Below are 17,816 nucleotides of genomic sequence, written 5' to 3' on the forward strand. Positions count from 1 at the left end.
ATTCATTTTCTGTTAATGAAACATTTATCTATCAAGTCCAATTTCTCAAGATGAAAAATCTCTCTGGGAAAAGGGCAAAAATGTATAAAATATAAAATAAAACTTTTTCTAATGCATTTTCTTTGTTAATGAAACACAAAAATGAAATAAATCAGTCAAATTTCTCGAAATAAACAAGTAATATTTTTTTTTTATATATTCGGAAAGAAAATTATAAACATTGAATTATAAAAAAAACTCTAGAAAACAGGCAAAAGAGTATGAAATATAAATACATATTAAATAAAAGTATTTTTAATGCATTTTTTGGTTAATGAAATTTCTTGAAGTAAATATATAATTTATTTATTTTTTGTAAAAGAAAATTATAAACATTAAATTATAAAAAAATCTGTAGAAAAAAGTCAAGAAAGGTATGAAATAAATAGATATATGAAACAAAAGTATTTCTAATGCATTTTTTTGTTAATCAAACTCAAAAATGAAAGCAGTTCAATTTCTCAAAGTAAACATGTAATTTTTTTGGCGAATTTGGAAAACAAAATTATAAAAATTTCTGTAAAAAAATAAAAATTTCTGTAGAAACCTATGAAATAATAGTATTTCTAATGCATTTGCTTTTGTTAATCAAACTCAAAAATGAAATAAATCAGTTCAATTTCTCGAATAAACATTTTTTTTTTTTGTAAATTCGGAACAGAAAATTATCAACTTTCAATTATAAAAAAATCTGTAGAAAAAGGGTAAAAAAGTTATATATGAAATAAAAGTATTTCTAATTCATTTTTTTTTTTTGTTAATCAAACTCAAAAATGAAATAAATCCAATCCAATTTCTGGAAGTAAACATGTAATCTTTTTGTAAATTCAGAAAAGAAAATTATATACATTATAAAAATTCTTATAAAAATAGAAGTTTTTCGAATGCATTTTTTATTAATGAATGTTAAAAATGTATTTATTTCATGCAATATAATGTTATATAAACTTGATATTATTACTTGCTCAAGGAAAAATGTAGAAAAATATTTAATTTAAAATTATGTAAATTAAAAGTATTTGCAATGCATTTAACGTTGATGTAACACGAAGATGAAATAAATCAGTAATGTAATGAGTTCATAGAATGCAAGAGGATCGTGCGAGAAATATCTTCGTCCCGTTTTCCATCTGATCGCGGATGATGTTATGCAGTATTTCCGTCACGTCGACGCGCTAAATTGTTTATAAGTGGATCGATCAATTCAGAATTTCAAGTATTGCATCGCATAGATAAGCATCGGGGAATAACTGACGTGACCCAAATTGGAATAAATAGGAGGAGGACTCCTCCACCAGCGTTGCCAAAGGAATAACCATGATGTTCCAGTCATATTTTCTTTTACATTTCAAATCGCGTCTCTTCATTTTCTTCGTTCGATATGCATTTGCCAACAGTTCAAACAAACGCAACTCGGTCGAACTGAATTCCGCAAACTTGGATTTATTTATTGAAGCTTCAATTCAATGGAACGTAAGAGACAAGAAGTAAACGTAACAAATAGTTATTAGACTTTTCGTAATAATTGCTAATAACTCTTTGCACAAATATATTTATATACAATATTTATGGCGGTTTTATAATTAAATTCTGGAAATCAATTTGCGCATTTCGTCTTCATTAAAGATTTACTCATTTGCTAAAGTTTTCGGTTATATCAACTTCATTAAATACACTTCCTGCTACATTTTTTTTTGTGCTCTACCCAGAAATTTAATATTCGACCGTCAATATTTGGTAATGTATATTTTTTTTTGTCGTGACCCAATTCATTTGTTTTGTGTGTTCATTGTGAAGTTGTTACATATTTTTTAAATAGAAATAATTTATAGTAACACAAAACCTCGAATAGTGCGGTTAATCTATTCCATCAATATCACGGATTCCGCCAATTTTCAAACTGGACTATAATAAATCCGGATCGAAGCCGCACTATACGAGGTATTACTGTCCAAAATCAAGTCTATATTCCCGTTTATTTATTGTAACGTAGAAAAAGTGATTCAAAGCAATTTCGTGACTGGATTACCTGGCGAATCCACCATTTATATTTTGCATGTTTCTTTTGTCAATTAATATTTTCACTTTTCATGATAATTTACTATTTTATCATAAAATATTAGTCTTAATGTACTAAATTATATAATATAACATAAACAATTTTCTTTCTTTTAAAACACTTTCAAAATGATTCCTATCAACAAACACGGCAAATGTAGTCTAATTTAATCTAAAGTTTAAAAATAAAATTAAAGACTTAACATAACGAAGAACAATAACTTATTCTACATAATATTTCATATTTATTACCTTCAAACATAAGACTTCCAGATGTCTCTTCCTATTAGACCAATAACACCAAAGGAAGTTGTTACACTCATTAATAGCGAAATAAAATCAAAAAAGACTCCTGGATACGATCTAATCAGAGAGAAAATCTTAAAAGAATTACCAAGGAAGGGGATAATTTTCCTGATAATTATCTTCAATGCAATCCTAAGAACTGGACACTTCCCCTCTCTCTGGAAATTAGGAAAGGCTCTCGAAGACATAAAATCCTATAGACCTATAAGTCTACTACCAATAATATCAAAAGTGTTTGAAAAGGCAGCGACTGAAGCCATAAAAGCTACTGGATCTGCCCTTGAGATTCAACAAATAACCATAAGTAAATGATAATCGCCAATGAGCGATGTCCAATTAAAACCGCCAGATCATTTACTGAAGGTTTTTATTAAAGACTTTTTTAGTGCATCAAACATACTCAAGAAATTTAACTCAAAAATTATATAAAATATTACGTTAAAATATTTCTTCTTCATTACATTCACAATTAGTACAAATAATAATAAAATATTCCATCATCTTTTTACCGTAATTTTTATAAGCAATTCAAGTATTAATGTGAAAATTTTATAAAATTATCTTGGCATTTCAGGAAATACTTGTTTTATAAAAGTCTTGATAAAAATACAAAATTCAAAATATTGGGTGAAGAAAAAGTTCTGAGCCTTTTTGTTAGCTGGCGGCAAAACGAACACGTGTCTTTATTTGGTCCTCATTTAAAAATCATGGAACCCATCAAACGGATTTTTTCGTGCAGCCAAAGTGATGATTTAATATTTGCGACAAATATTTGTTTTTCTTTGAAACAAATGACTTTTGTTAGACCCTTCGTATATATACAAATATTTTTTATAAAAATATCCAATTTAAAAGTTAATTATTTCTGTAGAATTTAAATCTATTAAACGTACTTTATCAATTATAAATTAAGTATATCTTTAAGAAAATCTGTTAGAAATTTGTTGAAACATGTGAGGTGATGACTTGATCTATTATCATATCTTCAGTTAGTTTATAAGTTATTTGTATGGATTTTAATATGTTGGAATACTATATGAATAGTACTAGTATGAATAGTATTTCTAATAGAAAAATCGTTTTACATATATTAGATAATAAATAAGAAAGTATGAATAGTTTCAGAAATATTCATATTTATAAATATTTCTTTCAGAAGGTAATGATTTGATCAATTTTGTATTCAGTTAGTTTTAATAAATTTTAGATAACGGAGATGGAAATATATAAAGTTGAAACAAATCAAATACATGAAACATTGTTAAGGAAGTTATTTTTATAACATTGGATACAATAAAATGTAAATCTTTCAGAAGTACTTTTCAAGTATTTCTTTATTCTAAAATAATGGAATTTAACTTTATTTCTTTCTATACATATACAGAAACACGTGACGTTGATATTCAACAAGATATATTTGTACTTTTGTTTGAAAAGCTGCGTAGAAATATTCATATTTTTGAGTAAGTTATTTTTTATAGCATTGGATACAGTAAAATACAAATCTTTCAGAAGTATTCCATCAATCATAAATCAAGTGTTTCTTATAGAAAATATGTTGTAAAAATATGGGAATGAAATTATCTTCTATTCAGTTAGTTTTTATAAATAGTTTTAGGTAATGAAAGTATTTAAAGTTGAATTAAATCAAATATATTTTATACAAAAATTCATATTTATAAATCTTCTATTCAGTTAGTTTTGGTAAATTTTAGGTAATAAAGAAGAAAATATGAATAGTTTTCTTTCAAAAAAATTGGAATTAAACTTTATTTATTTCTATATATTACTTACGGTGATGATTTGATCTATCATCAATCTTCTATTCAATTAATTTTGATAAATTTGAAGAAGAAAATATGTAAAATTGAAACAAATCAAATACTTGATACATTTATAATTTTAAATAAGTTATTTTTATAACATTGGATGCTATAAAATGTAAATCTTTCAGAAGTATTTTATCAATCATAATTCAAGTATTTCTTTGTTGTAAAATAATGGAATTAAACTTTATTTCTTTCTATAGATATACAGAAACACGTGACGTTGATATTCAACATTATATATTTGTACTTTTGTTTGAAAAGCTGCGTACAAATATTCATATTTTAGAATAAGTTATTTTTTATAGCATTGGATACAGTAAAATACAAATCTTTCAGAATTATCAATCATAAATCAAGTGTTTCTTATAAAAAATATGTTGTCAGTTAGTTTTGATAAATAGTTTTAGGTAATGAAAGTATTTAAAGTTGTATTAAATCAAATATATTTTATACAAAAATTCATATTTATAAATCTTCTATTCAGTTAGTTTTGGTAAATTTTAGGTAATAAAGAAGAAAATATGAATAGTTTTCTTTAAAAAAAAAATGGAATTAAACTTTATTTATTTCTATATATTACTTACGGTGATGATTTGATCTATCATCAATCTTCTATTCAATTAATTTTGATAAATTTCAGGAATGAAAAAGAAAATATGTAAAGTTGATACAAATTAAATACTTGATACATTTATAATTTTAAATAAGTTATTTTTATAACATTGGATACAATAAAATGTAAATCTTTCAGAAGTACTTTTCAAGTTTTTCTTTATTGTAAAATAATGGAGTTTAACTTTATTTCTTTCTATAAATATACAAAAACACATGATATTCAACAGGATGTATTTGTACGTTTGTATGAAAAGCTGCGTATTTTTATTTCCTATCGTTTGTAGCACGTGCACATAATGAACGAGACTGAGGAAATCAATTAATTTAATTAAGTATTTGTCTGTGTAATGGGAGCAAAGTAATATGGAGAATCAGGACTGATTCGACGGGGAAAAGGACGAAGGTGGCGGAGGAGGTCGCCCGGGCGGCCACGTGAACATTTATCGACCAGTCAGTCATCCAACCTGCAACCCTCATTCCAGCGACCCACTCGCACACATCATTCATTAGCTTTTTACAGGGATATACTGAAAAACAAACAAAAAAAACATAAAGATGGTGTTAGTGTATAGTTTATGCAGTGTGCATTCAAAGTATATATTATATGAGGGTGAAAACAAGACAAGACGACAAAAAAAGAAGATGGGGCAGTATCTTATCAGCAAGAAAATCCTTCGATAAAGGATGAGAAGCTGCCACCTCATTTTTGCGGACCACTTGTAGAGTGAGTGCACGGCGTTTCGTGCCCATTACCATGGATATTGGTTCATCTTTTCGCTCCATGCACGGACGTGACAATTTCATAAAGTCTATTGCGTCTACACGTTATTTCTCCGCCGCCTTCGACCATTATTTTCCTCGGCCTCTCCAACGTCACCCTTTCATCCGCACGATCCGCGTTCCCATTATTACAGGAATAATGAATGAGACGAATATTTGAGCATTCGATCTTATTTGAACGAGAGGCCCGCAAAATTAATTAGCGCCATCTCATCCGAATTTCTAATTCAAAATCCATTTTAATTCAATTTTTTTCTTTTTTATTATTATTATAATATCCTCCTCCCTGTTCGTTCATTTCATCGACAAACGGACGTGCCCTTTTTGGGTAAACTATTTAATGAAACGAAACCGACATCAATTCCGCCCCCGAACTGCGAGTGTTTAAAAATAGCCAACCGAAATATTTTCGCCCATCCGCAAATAGAAACTGTGACACGGGGGCGGCCGGACTTCCTAATTGTTACTTTAATTAACGGATCGCTAATTAAATGTTAAGCAATTAGGCGTGCGGTGGGCGCGGATTCCGTATTGTGGATGGGTTTAATTTTAGACAATTGTTCGGACGCTTTTAAAAGCCCACTGAAAGCCAGTTTCGGTGCTCGAATTGCAGGAATTCAACTTGTTTCAACTTAAGATATTACTTATATGCTTAAGGGAAAACTTCATGCCCGATAGTCAAATAGTGCAATCCCAGGAGGAGCACTCTCGTTACTTTAATCAAACGCTCCACGGCCAACTGAATGCACGCTCTCTTTCAATTAAATTGCATTTATAATTGAATATGGAATTTAAGGAAATGCGAATATTTTATACGAAAACATCTGGATGCGAGCGATGAGTTTGAATTTTTAACTAGAATTAGTGATTGGTCCCTAGAGTTGCTCAGGTTCGTACATTTTTTATTCTGCGTTTATCCTTTCGTTTTTTTTTTTCTTCTTCCCTTTGCGAGGGTTGTATCCGGCCATCCACTTTGGCTGGTGTCCAAAATGGTTTGTGTCATTACGTCCATCATACGTCCAGCTCATTCTACCTTACTTAGAGCGAGTCTATTTCTATTTCTATCTGTAACATAAATACAATTCAAAAACTATATAAAGTACTGATCATTTATAATGCATTTTTTTTATATTTCGTAGAAAAATGTATAACAATTTCTTAGCATTTAAGCTTTTAAGAAAATTATGTAATTTTTTTTAACATTTATGTAAGACGAATATAACTTTTGAAGTACTCGCTCTAAATTTATAATATTTTGACAAGTCAATACATGGGAATTTTTATATTAGGATAATCCAGCGCTCCTACCTCGTCTATTGATACGTTCTGTCCTAGTTTATAATTATGAGGTAAAGCTGAGGTCTCTTTCCTACTTTGTACGAAGCGATAATACTTCATGTCGATGTTTAAAAATCTTGTAAATTCTACATTTTTTTAAAATTACAAACTCATATCAGGAATGTATTTTAAATCTATATTTCTTAAGATTTTATATATCTTCGATTTTCCATATTACTATTCGCTATCAATCTATTAACATAAATATGTTTCTACAAATTTAAATGTAAATATTGCTTTATGTAAGGAAGGCCCATCAGATACACCATATTTTAATTTTCTCCTATTTTTGTTTCTATATGAGCAGTCATCTCTATTTTTTGACATTTGTCATCTGCTGTTTTTGAGATTATTAAAAATGGGATTGTTAAAACACAATACAAGTTTGGCTAAAGTTTTGCAGAGATTGTTCGAAAAGTTTTTTTTAAACATCATCTTAAGCGATGAAACTCATTTTCATTTGTTAATAAGTAGAATTGTGGAATTAAAATCCTACAGTTATTAATGAAAAAACGATGAACCCATAAATAGTCACTGTTTTGTGCGGATTATGGGCTGGAGGTGTAATTGTACCGTTCTTTTTAAAGAATGATCTCACTTTTTGTGGGATCAATTGGACGATATGGACCTAGAAGAAATGTGGTTTCAGTAGGATGATGCCACAAGCCATACAGCCAGAGAAACCATCGATTTGTTAAGATAACATTTTCCTGGTCCTCTGATTTTCAGAAATGCTAACATTAATTGATTGCCCAGATCTTGCCAATTTACACCATACGATATTTTCCTTTGGTGTTTTGTACAATCCAAGGTATATACCAGGGGTAACCAAACTGTGGCTCGCGAGCCGCATGCGGCTCTTCAAGGCTCAACTAGCCACAACAAAACACAAATATTATATATATTTTATATTATGATTGAGATTTTTTTAAAATTATTATACTAAAAAATTTAGGCGCGGCTCTTGCTGCAAAAAGTCTGGCCACCCCTGGTGTATACTAACACACCACAAACAATTCCTGAACTAAAAACAGATATTTCTAAAATTGAGTCAACTGCCATGCAAAAAGTCTTCAAAGTCTACTTTATAAATCAATAAAAAAAATCCCAATAAAATAATAATTTACTGTGTTTCATTTCAAAATTAAATCCGATGGGCCACCCTATAATATAATATTAATCACGTTTCTTTATTCAGTATCTCTTTTAAAAAAAATCAATAATATGAATTCAGTGAGTATCGTAATGGGACTTGAAGTCTTAAGTGCACAAACTCATATATAATAATAAATTTTGATGGTAGTTCAATAAGATTTCCTTCTCAATAAATTATATTGTATGTAATATTGAACAATATTTAAAGTTTTCATTTAACAAAATTTAATTAATAATTATTCAAAAGTATGGCTCCTATTCGTGAAATATTAAAACAATATTGTTGAATATTGCTTGATATTCAAAAATAATTGATATAATATGTTTTGATGTAGGCAACTTATAATACATAAGTCATGAAAATTTGTAGTATATATTTTCATATAAAGAAGTTTGAATATAATAATAATTAATTGAATTTAATATACATTATGAAATTAACATTAAGTAACTCTTGTATTGTAATGAATTGCATAATGGTGAACCCATTTTTATGTAGTAATAAAATATGATAGAAGTTTCATAACTTATGAGTTATTAATAAAAGAAAATATCGAAAAAATGGATACGCATCATACGTAACATTTCTTTTGTAAGTTGCACAATGCACAATCTTATTTACAGTAGACTCGTTAGAAAGATGAGACTTTCATCTTTATTTTCTTGTGTTTAATGATCCAATTAACTTTCCTTGTTGTCTAGTAGTTTATTAAAATGTGATTACATCGACAAATTATAATTTATCAGTTACGTAATTGACATTAAATAAGTTTTGTTAAATAATAAATTAAATAACGGGGTTCCATTCTTAAACAATCATAAAATATGAAAAGTTTCATAACTTTTGAGTTATTAAGCGAAAAATAATGAATACTCGTCAGTACATAACATCTTATACGTAGCAATTCTGGCCTTTATTTCATTCAACAATAACATGTGAAAAGTGTTTTATTTGTCTACTTATTAAGGGAATACTAAAATCTCTATCAAGTCGTGTTTTTAACATAAAATTTGGAAATTTTCAAAACTCTCAAAATTGAAATGTTATATAATCATTCAACTTTCTTTTTTTTTACATTTCTAAAAGCATAAAGGTGATGACTACCTTTAAAGCTTTAAAAGTAGAATTTCGTAAAAGAAATTCATTTAAAATATACAGTGAAACTTCGCTTAACGAGCACCTCGTTTAACTAGCATTTCGCTTAACGAGCAAAATGAATTGTACAAAAAATGACTCGCTTGACGAGCGATGTTTCGCATAACGAGTTATTTTTTGAGAATGATCTAACTTTTTGTGGGATCAATTGGCATGGACCTCGAAGAAATGTGGTTTCAGTAGGATAATGCCACAAGTCATACAGCAAGAGAAACCATCGATTTGTTAAGATAACATGTGAAAAGTGTTTTATTTGTCTACTTATTAAGGGAATACTAAAATCTCTATCAAGTCGTGTTTTTAACATAAAATTTGGAAATTTTCAAAACTCTCAAAATTGAAATGTTATATAATCATTCAACTTTCTTTTTTTTTACATTTCTAAAAGCATAAAGGTGATGACTACCTTTAAAGCTTTAAAAGTAGAATTTCGTAAAAGAAATTCATTTAAAATATACAGTGAAACTTCGCTTAACGAGCACCTCGTTTAACTAGCATTTCGCTTAACGAGCAAAATGAATTGTACAAAAAATGACTTGCTTGACGAGCGATGTTTCGCATAACGAGTGACGATGAGAAGAGAAGTCCCGGATTGCGCGACTGCTACATCATTTTTAAAACATATTATGTGTACTTTTGAATATGTTTCACTATACGAGTAAAAATCCGGAAATTTTGGAACGGATTAAACTCGTTAAGCGAGGTTCCACTGTATTCTTCTGAAGAAATCTGTACATGTCTTATCCAAATGCTTTATATTTTATGTAGACTTCATAAGACTTCAACATATTCTAGAAAATAAGATAGAAACTCAAATATCAAGAAAATCTAATAAGATGTGCTGTAATATTGGTTGCATGCTTAGGAATTGGAAATCCCATCTCTATGTTTGGTTGCAGTTGCAATGAGATTTGACAATTTCATATGTCAGTAGCGTCAGAAAAAATGCAGATACTCTGAAAGATGTGTTTTGTACTGTGGTGAAAATTAAGTCGTCTCTAATTTTTTTTTGCCCCCCCTTTTCGTTTTTCGTAATTTAATTTTATATATCTTTTATATGAACAAAATTGTATGGGAACGGTGTGCGGATGTACGATAGATAAATTGAGAGAGAGCCATGTCGCTGGAACAACAAACTACTTGCGAAGGTATCACTTGAGGTATAATCTTTAGAAAAATCATCATAACCTATAAAGTAGATGTTATTGCAGATTTAAAGGCCTTCGAGAGGCGACTGACTGAAGTGATATCCTGTTTGCAGCCAGCCACAACACGATGGAGAAGTATATATCAATTTGTGCATCTGCAATATCAATAATAAACATATTGCATTCAGACTCATCAACCTTATGTTATTGCAGATTTGCACACACATAAACAAGTTAATTTATGCAACCATAATAACGTTCGTTTTCTGTTTGCAGTTGTTCTCATTGTTGTCTCAATTTGTGTGGCAATCGGAGCTGGGCAATGGTTGATGGATCCAGTAACAAGGATAGTACCTTTACCACAATCACTTTCTAACCATCCCTTCTTTATTTTAGCCACTATAATGCTTCGTAAGTATAGAATCAAACTGTCTATGCATTATTGCATTTTCTTATATTTGTTTTTCTTTTCAGTTATTATTTTTATCCTGGGTGTACATAGGAGGGTTGTAGCTTCGTCAATAGTTATATCTAGGGTAAGGGAGGTTTTAGACGATTTTAACATGTCTTGTGATGACACTGGGAAACTGATCCTCAGAGCAAAAAAACTTACTTGACAACTATATTATATTAATTTAGATGCATACCAAAATGTACAATAAATAAATGAATTCCTTTGTAACTGTGTGAGTCTTTCATAAATATACATTATCTCAAGATTATTTCTAATTTTACTTTTGTTACACCAAACAATACAAATAATACTTATTATCTTGTTTTGTTACAGATAATAATTTAAAAATTGTTTTTTACTCTTTTACAAAGATATTTATGTATTAAATTGTATATTTAATATAAAAATACATTTATACATAAAATAATAATTAATCTAAAATGCAAGTTGCTTTTTAAAAAAATTAATAATTTAACTTTTTCTGCATATACTGTTGGCAGCCAGTTCAGTTGCTAGTTAATTTATTGCTCGCTAGGTGCAAATAGTTGAAGTGCTGCCAATACACGACTCAGCACCACGCCAACGTTAAAAAATTGAAAGAGTTCCGATTTCGGACCGAAAATCTTCTTCTCTCCACTCATACTGCAGCCCCATACCAACTGTTATCTCGTAAAAAAAAATATTACAATTTTGCCACATCCTGTTGGCAGCATTGAACGTCAAAACACGAGTAACCTATAAATACCAGTGCAATTGCAGTAGCAAAAATACATTTAGTTTGTTCTGCATTTCATTCGTGTACACTACATTCAAAACAATGGCGTCTTCTTTGGAAAATTTGGAGTCTCAGTTGGAGCTGTTCGCTGAGAATGTTCGTCAAATTCATATCATCGTCAGCGATTTTCAACCACAAAGTCAGAATGTTTTAAACCAAAAACTGTAAGTAATTGTAAACAATTTTAACTAGTGTTTTTAGTGAATAATTCCTTGTTTCTAGGCAAGCATTGGTTCACGGTTTGCAAGAGGTAGATAAGCTGAAGTCTCAGGTTCAGGATGTTCATGTACCTTTGGAAGTTTTCGAGTAAGTTTCTTTAATTATTATTACTGAAAGCGTATATTCTTGTTGATTGTCAAAAATATATTTAAGTATATTTTGTCAACAGTAAGATGATATGCAGTAACATTGATATTTTAATAGCTATGTTAATCTACAAACATACACAAAATTTGTCATATTAATATTCAAGTATATTCATTATGATTAAAAAAGTTGTGTATTGTTATGTAGAAGCAACAAGATAAAAGAGATTGTTTAATTGGGTATAAAATACCTAAAAATGTGTTTTTGTATTGTTGCAATAAACGTTATTATTGTTTATTTGTAAACTAATTGTTATACTGATATTTGAATATTAGTTATGTTCTATTTGTAATTAAATTTTGTTTTGTGTTGTAGTTATATTGATCAAGGAAGGAATCCTCAACTATACACAAAAGACTGCATTGAGAAAGCGTTGGCTAAAAACGAACAGGTCAAAGGAAAGATTGATTCGTTCCGCAAATTCAAAGCCAACATGTTGCTGGAACTGAGCAAGACCTTCCCGAATGAGCTTAACAAGTACCGTGCACTTCGCGGAGATGAATAGTATTTATATAAGTAACTTTTCCAACGTATATTTAATTAACTTAATTACATTATTAATCTCATTTGTCGTTTTTGAGGTCATGGTAAACTACTCATTATTTTCTTCCCTTAGTTTTTAATAATTGTTACATATGTTTTATATTTAGATAGTACAAAACAATTACATTTTGTGAATAAATATTATCATCTCGAAATACTCGATCCTATCATTATTATATATATATGAGTCAACATTCTCCTCTCATCATCTTTGTATCAAACTGACAAGGCACCGGAGTTAAGCTACGATCACTGAAATGTATTTTTATAACTAGCTCAAGAATTAATGAATTTGCAGCTGTGCATTCAATATTTAACCATAGGAAAATTAACTGAACATATAACAATGTATTCTTTGAAAGATTACTTATACTTTAAAAACAAAATATTCTTTTTCCAAAGTAATAAATAAATTTTAATAGGTTATGAAAAATAGCGAATGCTTACACATAGTTTATTTATATTGTAAAGTCAATTACCTTATATTAATAAAAACATTTAGGTTATAGAAACTTTTGTTTATTAGTTTATATACAATTTCACTCAGCTGTAGAAAATTGCAACTTTTACTTAACCGCTAAAACTCTTGGTTTCCCCAACGAATCTATAGATAAACAAAAAACACAATGAATACACAATCTTAACACGATTCTATATATATTAATACTTACGTCAGTTCTTGCCTTAATTTTCCTATCGATGAGACCGCTGAGGGTCTCCGAACGTACAGATAACGAATCAATCTTCTCGATGAGCTGTTGGTAAGGAGACAACGGTTGTGCACCCATGACGACGTGTCCGAGCTTCGAGTCAATCTTGGCGTCAAGCCTAGCGTTCCTGATCAAGTTGACGATCCAGCATTCAGCTTCGTCAGGATTCATGTTCAGCTTCTCGGCCAACATACCAATGCTGATGCACTGGTGGATGCGGCAGAAGGTTTCGAAGATCATGAGACGAGCGTTCTCTACGAACTCCTCCAAGCAGGAGATCAAGAAGAAGTCGTTGGAGAGAACGGTCTGGCACTCGTGCAATTTCTGACGAGCTCCGTCAAAATCGAAGTTCACGTACAGATGCTCCAAGAACTCGATGATGGGATCGCGGTAAGTGTAGCTTTCCTGTTGGATGACCTTGATGAGATCCTTCAGAGCGGACCTCCTGCCCCTGTTGATGATGACGGCTGTCGCCAAGTACCTTAAGATGTGCGGGCACATCGTTTGAATGGCGTTCAAGTAAAGCGGCTTGTACAAGAACATATCGATGATCAACTCACGACCCATGGCGTGGTTGAAGAACACGAACAGAGACCAGTGAATCAACCAGGTGCGCTGTTGAAGCAAATGCAAGTTGTTCCCGCCGAACTGGTTCGGGCTTGAGTCGATGTACTCCCTCAGCCTGTTCAAGTCCTCCAGAGCGGATTCCCAGTTTTGCACCAGGATCTCGGAGGCCAGTTTACCCCACAATACGCTAAGGTAGTTTTTGTCATTTTGAGGAAGCACTAACATGCAGAAGTACAAATACGACGTGGCGATCGAATAGTTACCACACTCGTACCTGTATTTGGCCAACTTGTACAAACTGTCCATCTTCTCAATGTCAAACTAAAAACAAACAAAAAACATCAACTCAAAGATGCATATAATATTTAGCATTTAAAAACTGAAAATTACGTTCTATAATTGTTTAATTAAGTGAAAAATTTACTCATCTCCAAATACGTGTTTTAATACACAAATTATTAAAGTTTCTAAGACAACAAAACATTAAAAATATTGCACTTTCATCACATAACCATACTGTTCAGTTATATTCGTTATTATTATTGCAACTAAAATTCAAATAATATAGTTTCTTGATAGCATTATTAAAATATTATTATATTATTAAAATGGTGAGATTCAATAATGTAAATTACAAATAATTTAACTTACATCATAATCTTTAGACAAGAAGTTGATTAAAGCCTTAGAATCCCTCATGTTTTCCATGTTCTTCATAACATCATCGTTACCCATGATTTTAAGAATGGGCTCCACTTCCATCTGCAGTTCGTGCAGCTGAGCTACAACATGAGCACGTCTAGACTTCAAGCTCTCCATAACTTCATCATCTTTGTACAAAAGTTTCCTGATGTCAATAGCATAATCAATCATGTTGGTTTTGCTAAGAATTTCCTGCTTTGATATGAGCAACTCATTCTCGTCGTATATCTAAAAACACATAGAACAGAGGATTGTAGAAACCTAACCTAAGTGTCCGGAAAACACAACAGCAATTACCTTTTTCGCGGATAAAAACTCGAGATGGGGAAACACGAGATGACGGTCCAAGTATGGGCCTATCTTGGGCGTAAGATCGTACTTCGACATGGACATTTCTGCTTCAAAACATTTAAATATTACTAAAAGATATTAAACAACCATCTGCGTTTTCTGACGCAGCGATGGGAAAGGCTGGTGCAAATGTTTCCCACTGAAGGCGCAACTTCATGTTGGTTTACATTCGTTGGTATTATTTGTTTTTGGGGATTGAATTTGAATTGAGGAACTATTTTAAAGAACATACATTTGTCGTAATATGTAATTATTTTATTACAGCTAAAATCACTGACAATGCAAAATTTATGATTTGTAACAAGTAGATTAATAGCTTTGTCCAATGAATTTCTCGATAGGATCGTATTTCCACTCCGTTTCCTTCAAATATTCCAGTTCTTTCCGCAAGTTTTTTTGTGCGGTTTTGGTGTTACATTTTGTGAATAAATATTATCATCTCTGATTGCTTGATCCGATCATTATTACATATACGAGTGACATTGCCAAAAACAATTGTAATATTTAAAAATATTGAAAGTCAACATTCTCCTCTCATCATCTTTGTATCAAACTAGCTCAAAAATTAATGAAATAGTTAACAAAAATTAGACATATTGTAAAAATTAAGTTTCTATTTTCAGCTGTGCATTCAATATTTAACATTATTATAGCAACCGGAAATCACAATTGACCATAGAAAAATTAACTGAACATGTAACAATTTATTGTTTAAAAGATTACTTATACTTTTAAAACAAAAAATTGTTTTTCAGAAGAAATAAATTTTAATAGGTTAAGAAAAATAGCGAATCCTTACACATAATTTATTTGTATTGTAAAACTAAATTGCCTTATATTAAAATAGAAACTACATTTAATTTACAAAAAACTTGTTTATTAGTTGGTAAGTAACCGCTAAAACTCTTGGTTTCCCCAACGAATCTGTAGATAAATAAACAAAAAGCACAATTAATACACAATCTTAACACGGTTCTTCAGATATAAATACTTACGTCAGTTCTTGCCTTAATTTTCCTATCAATAAGACCGCTGAGGGTTTCCGAACGTACAGATAACGAATCAATCTTCTCGATGAGCTGTTGGTAAGGAGACAAAGGTTGTGCACCCATGACGACGTGTCCGAGCTTCGAGTCGATCTTGGCGTCAAGCCTAGCGTTCCTGATCAAGTTGACGATCCAGCATTCAGCTTCGTCAGGATTCATGTTCAGCTTCTCGGCCAACATGCCAATACTGATGCACTGGTGGATGCGACAGAAGGTTTCGAAGATCATGAGACGAGCGTTCTCTACGAACTCGTCCAAGCAAGAGATCAAGAAGAAGTCGTTGAAGAGAACGGTCTGGCACTCGTGCAATTTCTGACGAGCTCCGTCAAAATCAAAGTTCACGTACAGATGCTCCAAGAACTCAGTGATGGGATCGCGATACGTGTAGCTTTCCTGTTGGATGACCTTGACGAGATCCTTCAGAGCGGACCTCCTGCCCCTGTTGATGATGACGGCCGTCGCCAAGTATCTTAAGATGTGCGGGCACATCGTTTGGATGGCGTTCAAGTAATGCGGCTTGTACAAGAACATCTCGATGATCAACTCGCGGCCCATGGCGTGGTTGAAGAACACGAACAAAGACCAGTGAATCAACCACGTGCGTTGTTGAAGCAAATGCAAGTTGTTGCCGCCGAACTGGTTCGGGCTGGAGTCGATGTACTCCCTCAGCTTGTTCAAGTCTTCCAGTGCGGATTCCCAGTTTTGTACCAGGATCTCGGAGGCCAGTTTACCCCACAATACGCTAAGGTAGTTTTTGTCATTTTGAGGAAGCACTAACATGCAGAAGTACAAATACGATGTGGCGATCGAATAGTTACCACACTCGTACCGATATTTGGCCAACTTGTGCAAACTCTCCATCTTCTCAATGTCAAACTAAAAACAAAACAAACATCTTTGATATCATATAAAATTAAATAAGTAATAAATAATCAACTCAAAAATGCATATAATATTTAGTGTTTAGAAACTAAAAATTAGGTTCTATGAGTGTAAAATTTACTCATCACCAAATACGTGTTTTAATTAATAAACACAAGTATAATAAATAATAACAATACACAAATTATTAAAGTTTCTAAAACAACAAAACATTAAACATTAAAAATATTGCATTTTCAGTTATATTTATGTTATTATTATTGCAACTAAGATTCAAGTAATACAGCTTCTTATATTTTGGAAGTATTATTAAAATAATTTAACTTACATCATAATCTTTGGACAAGAAGTTGATTAAAGCCTTAGAATCCCTCATGTTTTCCATGTTCTTCATAACATCATCGTTACCCATGATTTTAAGAATGGGCTCCACTTCCATCTGCAGTTCGTGCAGCTGAGCAACAACATGAGCACGTCTAGACTTCAAGCTCTCCATAACTTCATCATCTTTGTACAAAAGTTTCCTGATGTCAATAGCATAATCAATCATGTTGGTTTTGCTGAGAATTTCCTGCTTTGATATGAGCAGCTCATTCTCGTCGTATATCTAAAAACACATAGAACAGAGGATTGTAGAAATATAACCTATTCAATCGCAAAATACACAAAAGCAATTACCTTTTTCGCGGATAAAAACTCGAGAAGCGGAAACACGAGATGCCGGTCCAAGTATGGGCCCATCTTGGGCGTAAGATCGAACTTCGACATAGACATCTTCTACTTCAAAACACTTAAATATTACTAAAAAATATTAAACATCCATCTGCGATTTCTGACGCAGCGATGGGAAAGGTGAACTAGCCGCGCAGGGATTTTGGTCTAACAAGTATGGGTGCGAATGTTTCCCACTGAAGGCGCAACTTCATGTTGGTTTACATTTGTTAGTATTATTTGTGTTTTGGGATTGAATTGAGGAACTATTTTAAAGAAAATACA

General features: G+C 31.3%; 4 protein-coding genes across 6 annotated transcripts; 2 read left to right on the forward strand and 2 right to left on the reverse strand.

Moving 5' to 3' along the window:
- Positions 1-10,195: 10,195 nt before the first annotated feature.
- On the forward strand, positions 10,196-11,143 carry LOC108562194 (nuclear envelope phosphatase-regulatory subunit 1). 3 transcript variants are annotated; one of them, XM_017920451.1, is made up of 4 exons: positions 10,196-10,424; positions 10,473-10,559; positions 10,701-10,835; positions 10,899-11,143. In XM_017920451.1, exons 1-4 carry the CDS (start codon positions 10,394-10,396, stop codon positions 11,039-11,041), a joined length of 396 nt encoding a protein of 131 aa, XP_017775940.1. In that variant the 5' UTR covers positions 10,196-10,393; the 3' UTR covers positions 11,042-11,143. The 3 variants fall into 3 exon arrangements, with proteins under 3 accessions (XP_017775940.1, XP_017775941.1, XP_017775942.1); XM_017920452.1 differs by having other exon boundaries at positions 10,476-10,559; XM_017920453.1 differs by having other exon boundaries at positions 10,488-10,559.
- A 440-nt stretch (positions 11,144-11,583) lies between these two features.
- Positions 11,584-12,880, forward strand: LOC108562195 (mediator of RNA polymerase II transcription subunit 10). Its single transcript, XM_017920454.1, has 3 exons — positions 11,584-11,817; positions 11,876-11,959; positions 12,335-12,880. Exons 1-3 carry the CDS (start codon positions 11,696-11,698, stop codon positions 12,522-12,524), a joined length of 396 nt encoding a protein of 131 aa, XP_017775943.1. The 5' UTR covers positions 11,584-11,695; the 3' UTR covers positions 12,525-12,880.
- A 185-nt stretch (positions 12,881-13,065) lies between these two features.
- On the reverse strand, positions 13,066-15,018 carry LOC108562191 (eukaryotic translation initiation factor 3 subunit E-like). The gene is made up of 4 exons (XM_017920446.1): positions 14,839-15,018; positions 14,491-14,769; positions 13,234-14,160; positions 13,066-13,166 (listed from the first exon to the last, which is right to left on the reverse strand). Exons 1-4 carry the CDS (start codon positions 14,932-14,934, stop codon positions 13,140-13,142), a joined length of 1,329 nt encoding a protein of 442 aa, XP_017775935.1. The 5' UTR covers positions 14,935-15,018; the 3' UTR covers positions 13,066-13,139.
- Positions 15,019-15,747: 729 nt separating this feature from the next.
- On the reverse strand, positions 15,748-17,690 carry LOC108562192 (eukaryotic translation initiation factor 3 subunit E-like). The gene is made up of 4 exons (XM_017920447.1): positions 17,499-17,690; positions 17,149-17,427; positions 15,888-16,814; positions 15,748-15,816 (listed from the first exon to the last, which is right to left on the reverse strand). The coding sequence occupies exons 1-4, from the start codon at positions 17,592-17,594 to the stop codon at positions 15,790-15,792; spliced, it is 1,329 nt and encodes a 442-aa protein (XP_017775936.1). The 5' UTR covers positions 17,595-17,690; the 3' UTR covers positions 15,748-15,789.
- Between the last annotated feature and the right edge of the window lie 126 nt (positions 17,691-17,816).

Source organism: Nicrophorus vespilloides, unplaced genomic scaffold (genome assembly GCF_001412225.1).
Source record: "Nicrophorus vespilloides isolate i.1.1-1 unplaced genomic scaffold, Nicve_v1.0, whole genome shotgun sequence".
Lineage (NCBI taxonomy): Eukaryota > Metazoa > Arthropoda > Insecta > Coleoptera > Silphidae > Nicrophorus > Nicrophorus vespilloides.

Excerpts from the sequence above, each read along its gene's own strand:
- LOC108562194 (XM_017920451.1), top strand. The coding sequence starts at position 10,394 with ATGTCGCTGGAACAACAAACTACTTGCGAAG. Across the intron at positions 10,425-10,472 it reads ACAACAAACTACTTGCGAAG|TAGATGTTATTGCAGATTTA; the intron begins GTATCACTTGAG and ends TAACCTATAAAG. Across the intron at positions 10,836-10,898 it reads TTTAGCCACTATAATGCTTC|TTATTATTTTTATCCTGGGT; the intron begins GTAAGTATAGAA and ends TTTTCTTTTCAG.
- LOC108562195 (XM_017920454.1), top strand. The coding sequence starts at position 11,696 with ATGGCGTCTTCTTTGGAAAATTTGGAGTCTCAGTTGGAGCTGTTCGCT. Across the intron at positions 11,818-11,875 it reads AATGTTTTAAACCAAAAACT|GCAAGCATTGGTTCACGGTT; the intron begins GTAAGTAATTGT and ends CCTTGTTTCTAG. Across the intron at positions 11,960-12,334 it reads GTACCTTTGGAAGTTTTCGA|TTATATTGATCAAGGAAGGA; the intron begins GTAAGTTTCTTT and ends TTTGTGTTGTAG.
- LOC108562192 (XM_017920447.1), bottom strand. The coding sequence starts at position 17,594 with ATGTCTATGTCGAAGTTCGATCTTACGCCCAAGATGGGCCCATACTTG. Across the intron at positions 17,428-17,498 it reads AGTTTTTATCCGCGAAAAAG|ATATACGACGAGAATGAGCT; the intron begins GTAATTGCTTTT and ends ATGTGTTTTTAG. Across the intron at positions 15,817-15,887 it reads AAATTAAGGCAAGAACTGAC|ATTCGTTGGGGAAACCAAGA; the intron begins GTAAGTATTTAT and ends ATTTATCTACAG.
- LOC108562191 (XM_017920446.1), bottom strand. The coding sequence starts at position 14,934 with ATGTCCATGTCGAAGTACGATCTTACGCCCAAGATAGGCCCATACTTG. Across the intron at positions 14,770-14,838 it reads AGTTTTTATCCGCGAAAAAG|ATATACGACGAGAATGAGTT; the intron begins GTAATTGCTGTT and ends ATGTGTTTTTAG. Across the intron at positions 13,167-13,233 it reads AAATTAAGGCAAGAACTGAC|ATTCGTTGGGGAAACCAAGA; the intron begins GTAAGTATTAAT and ends GTTTATCTATAG.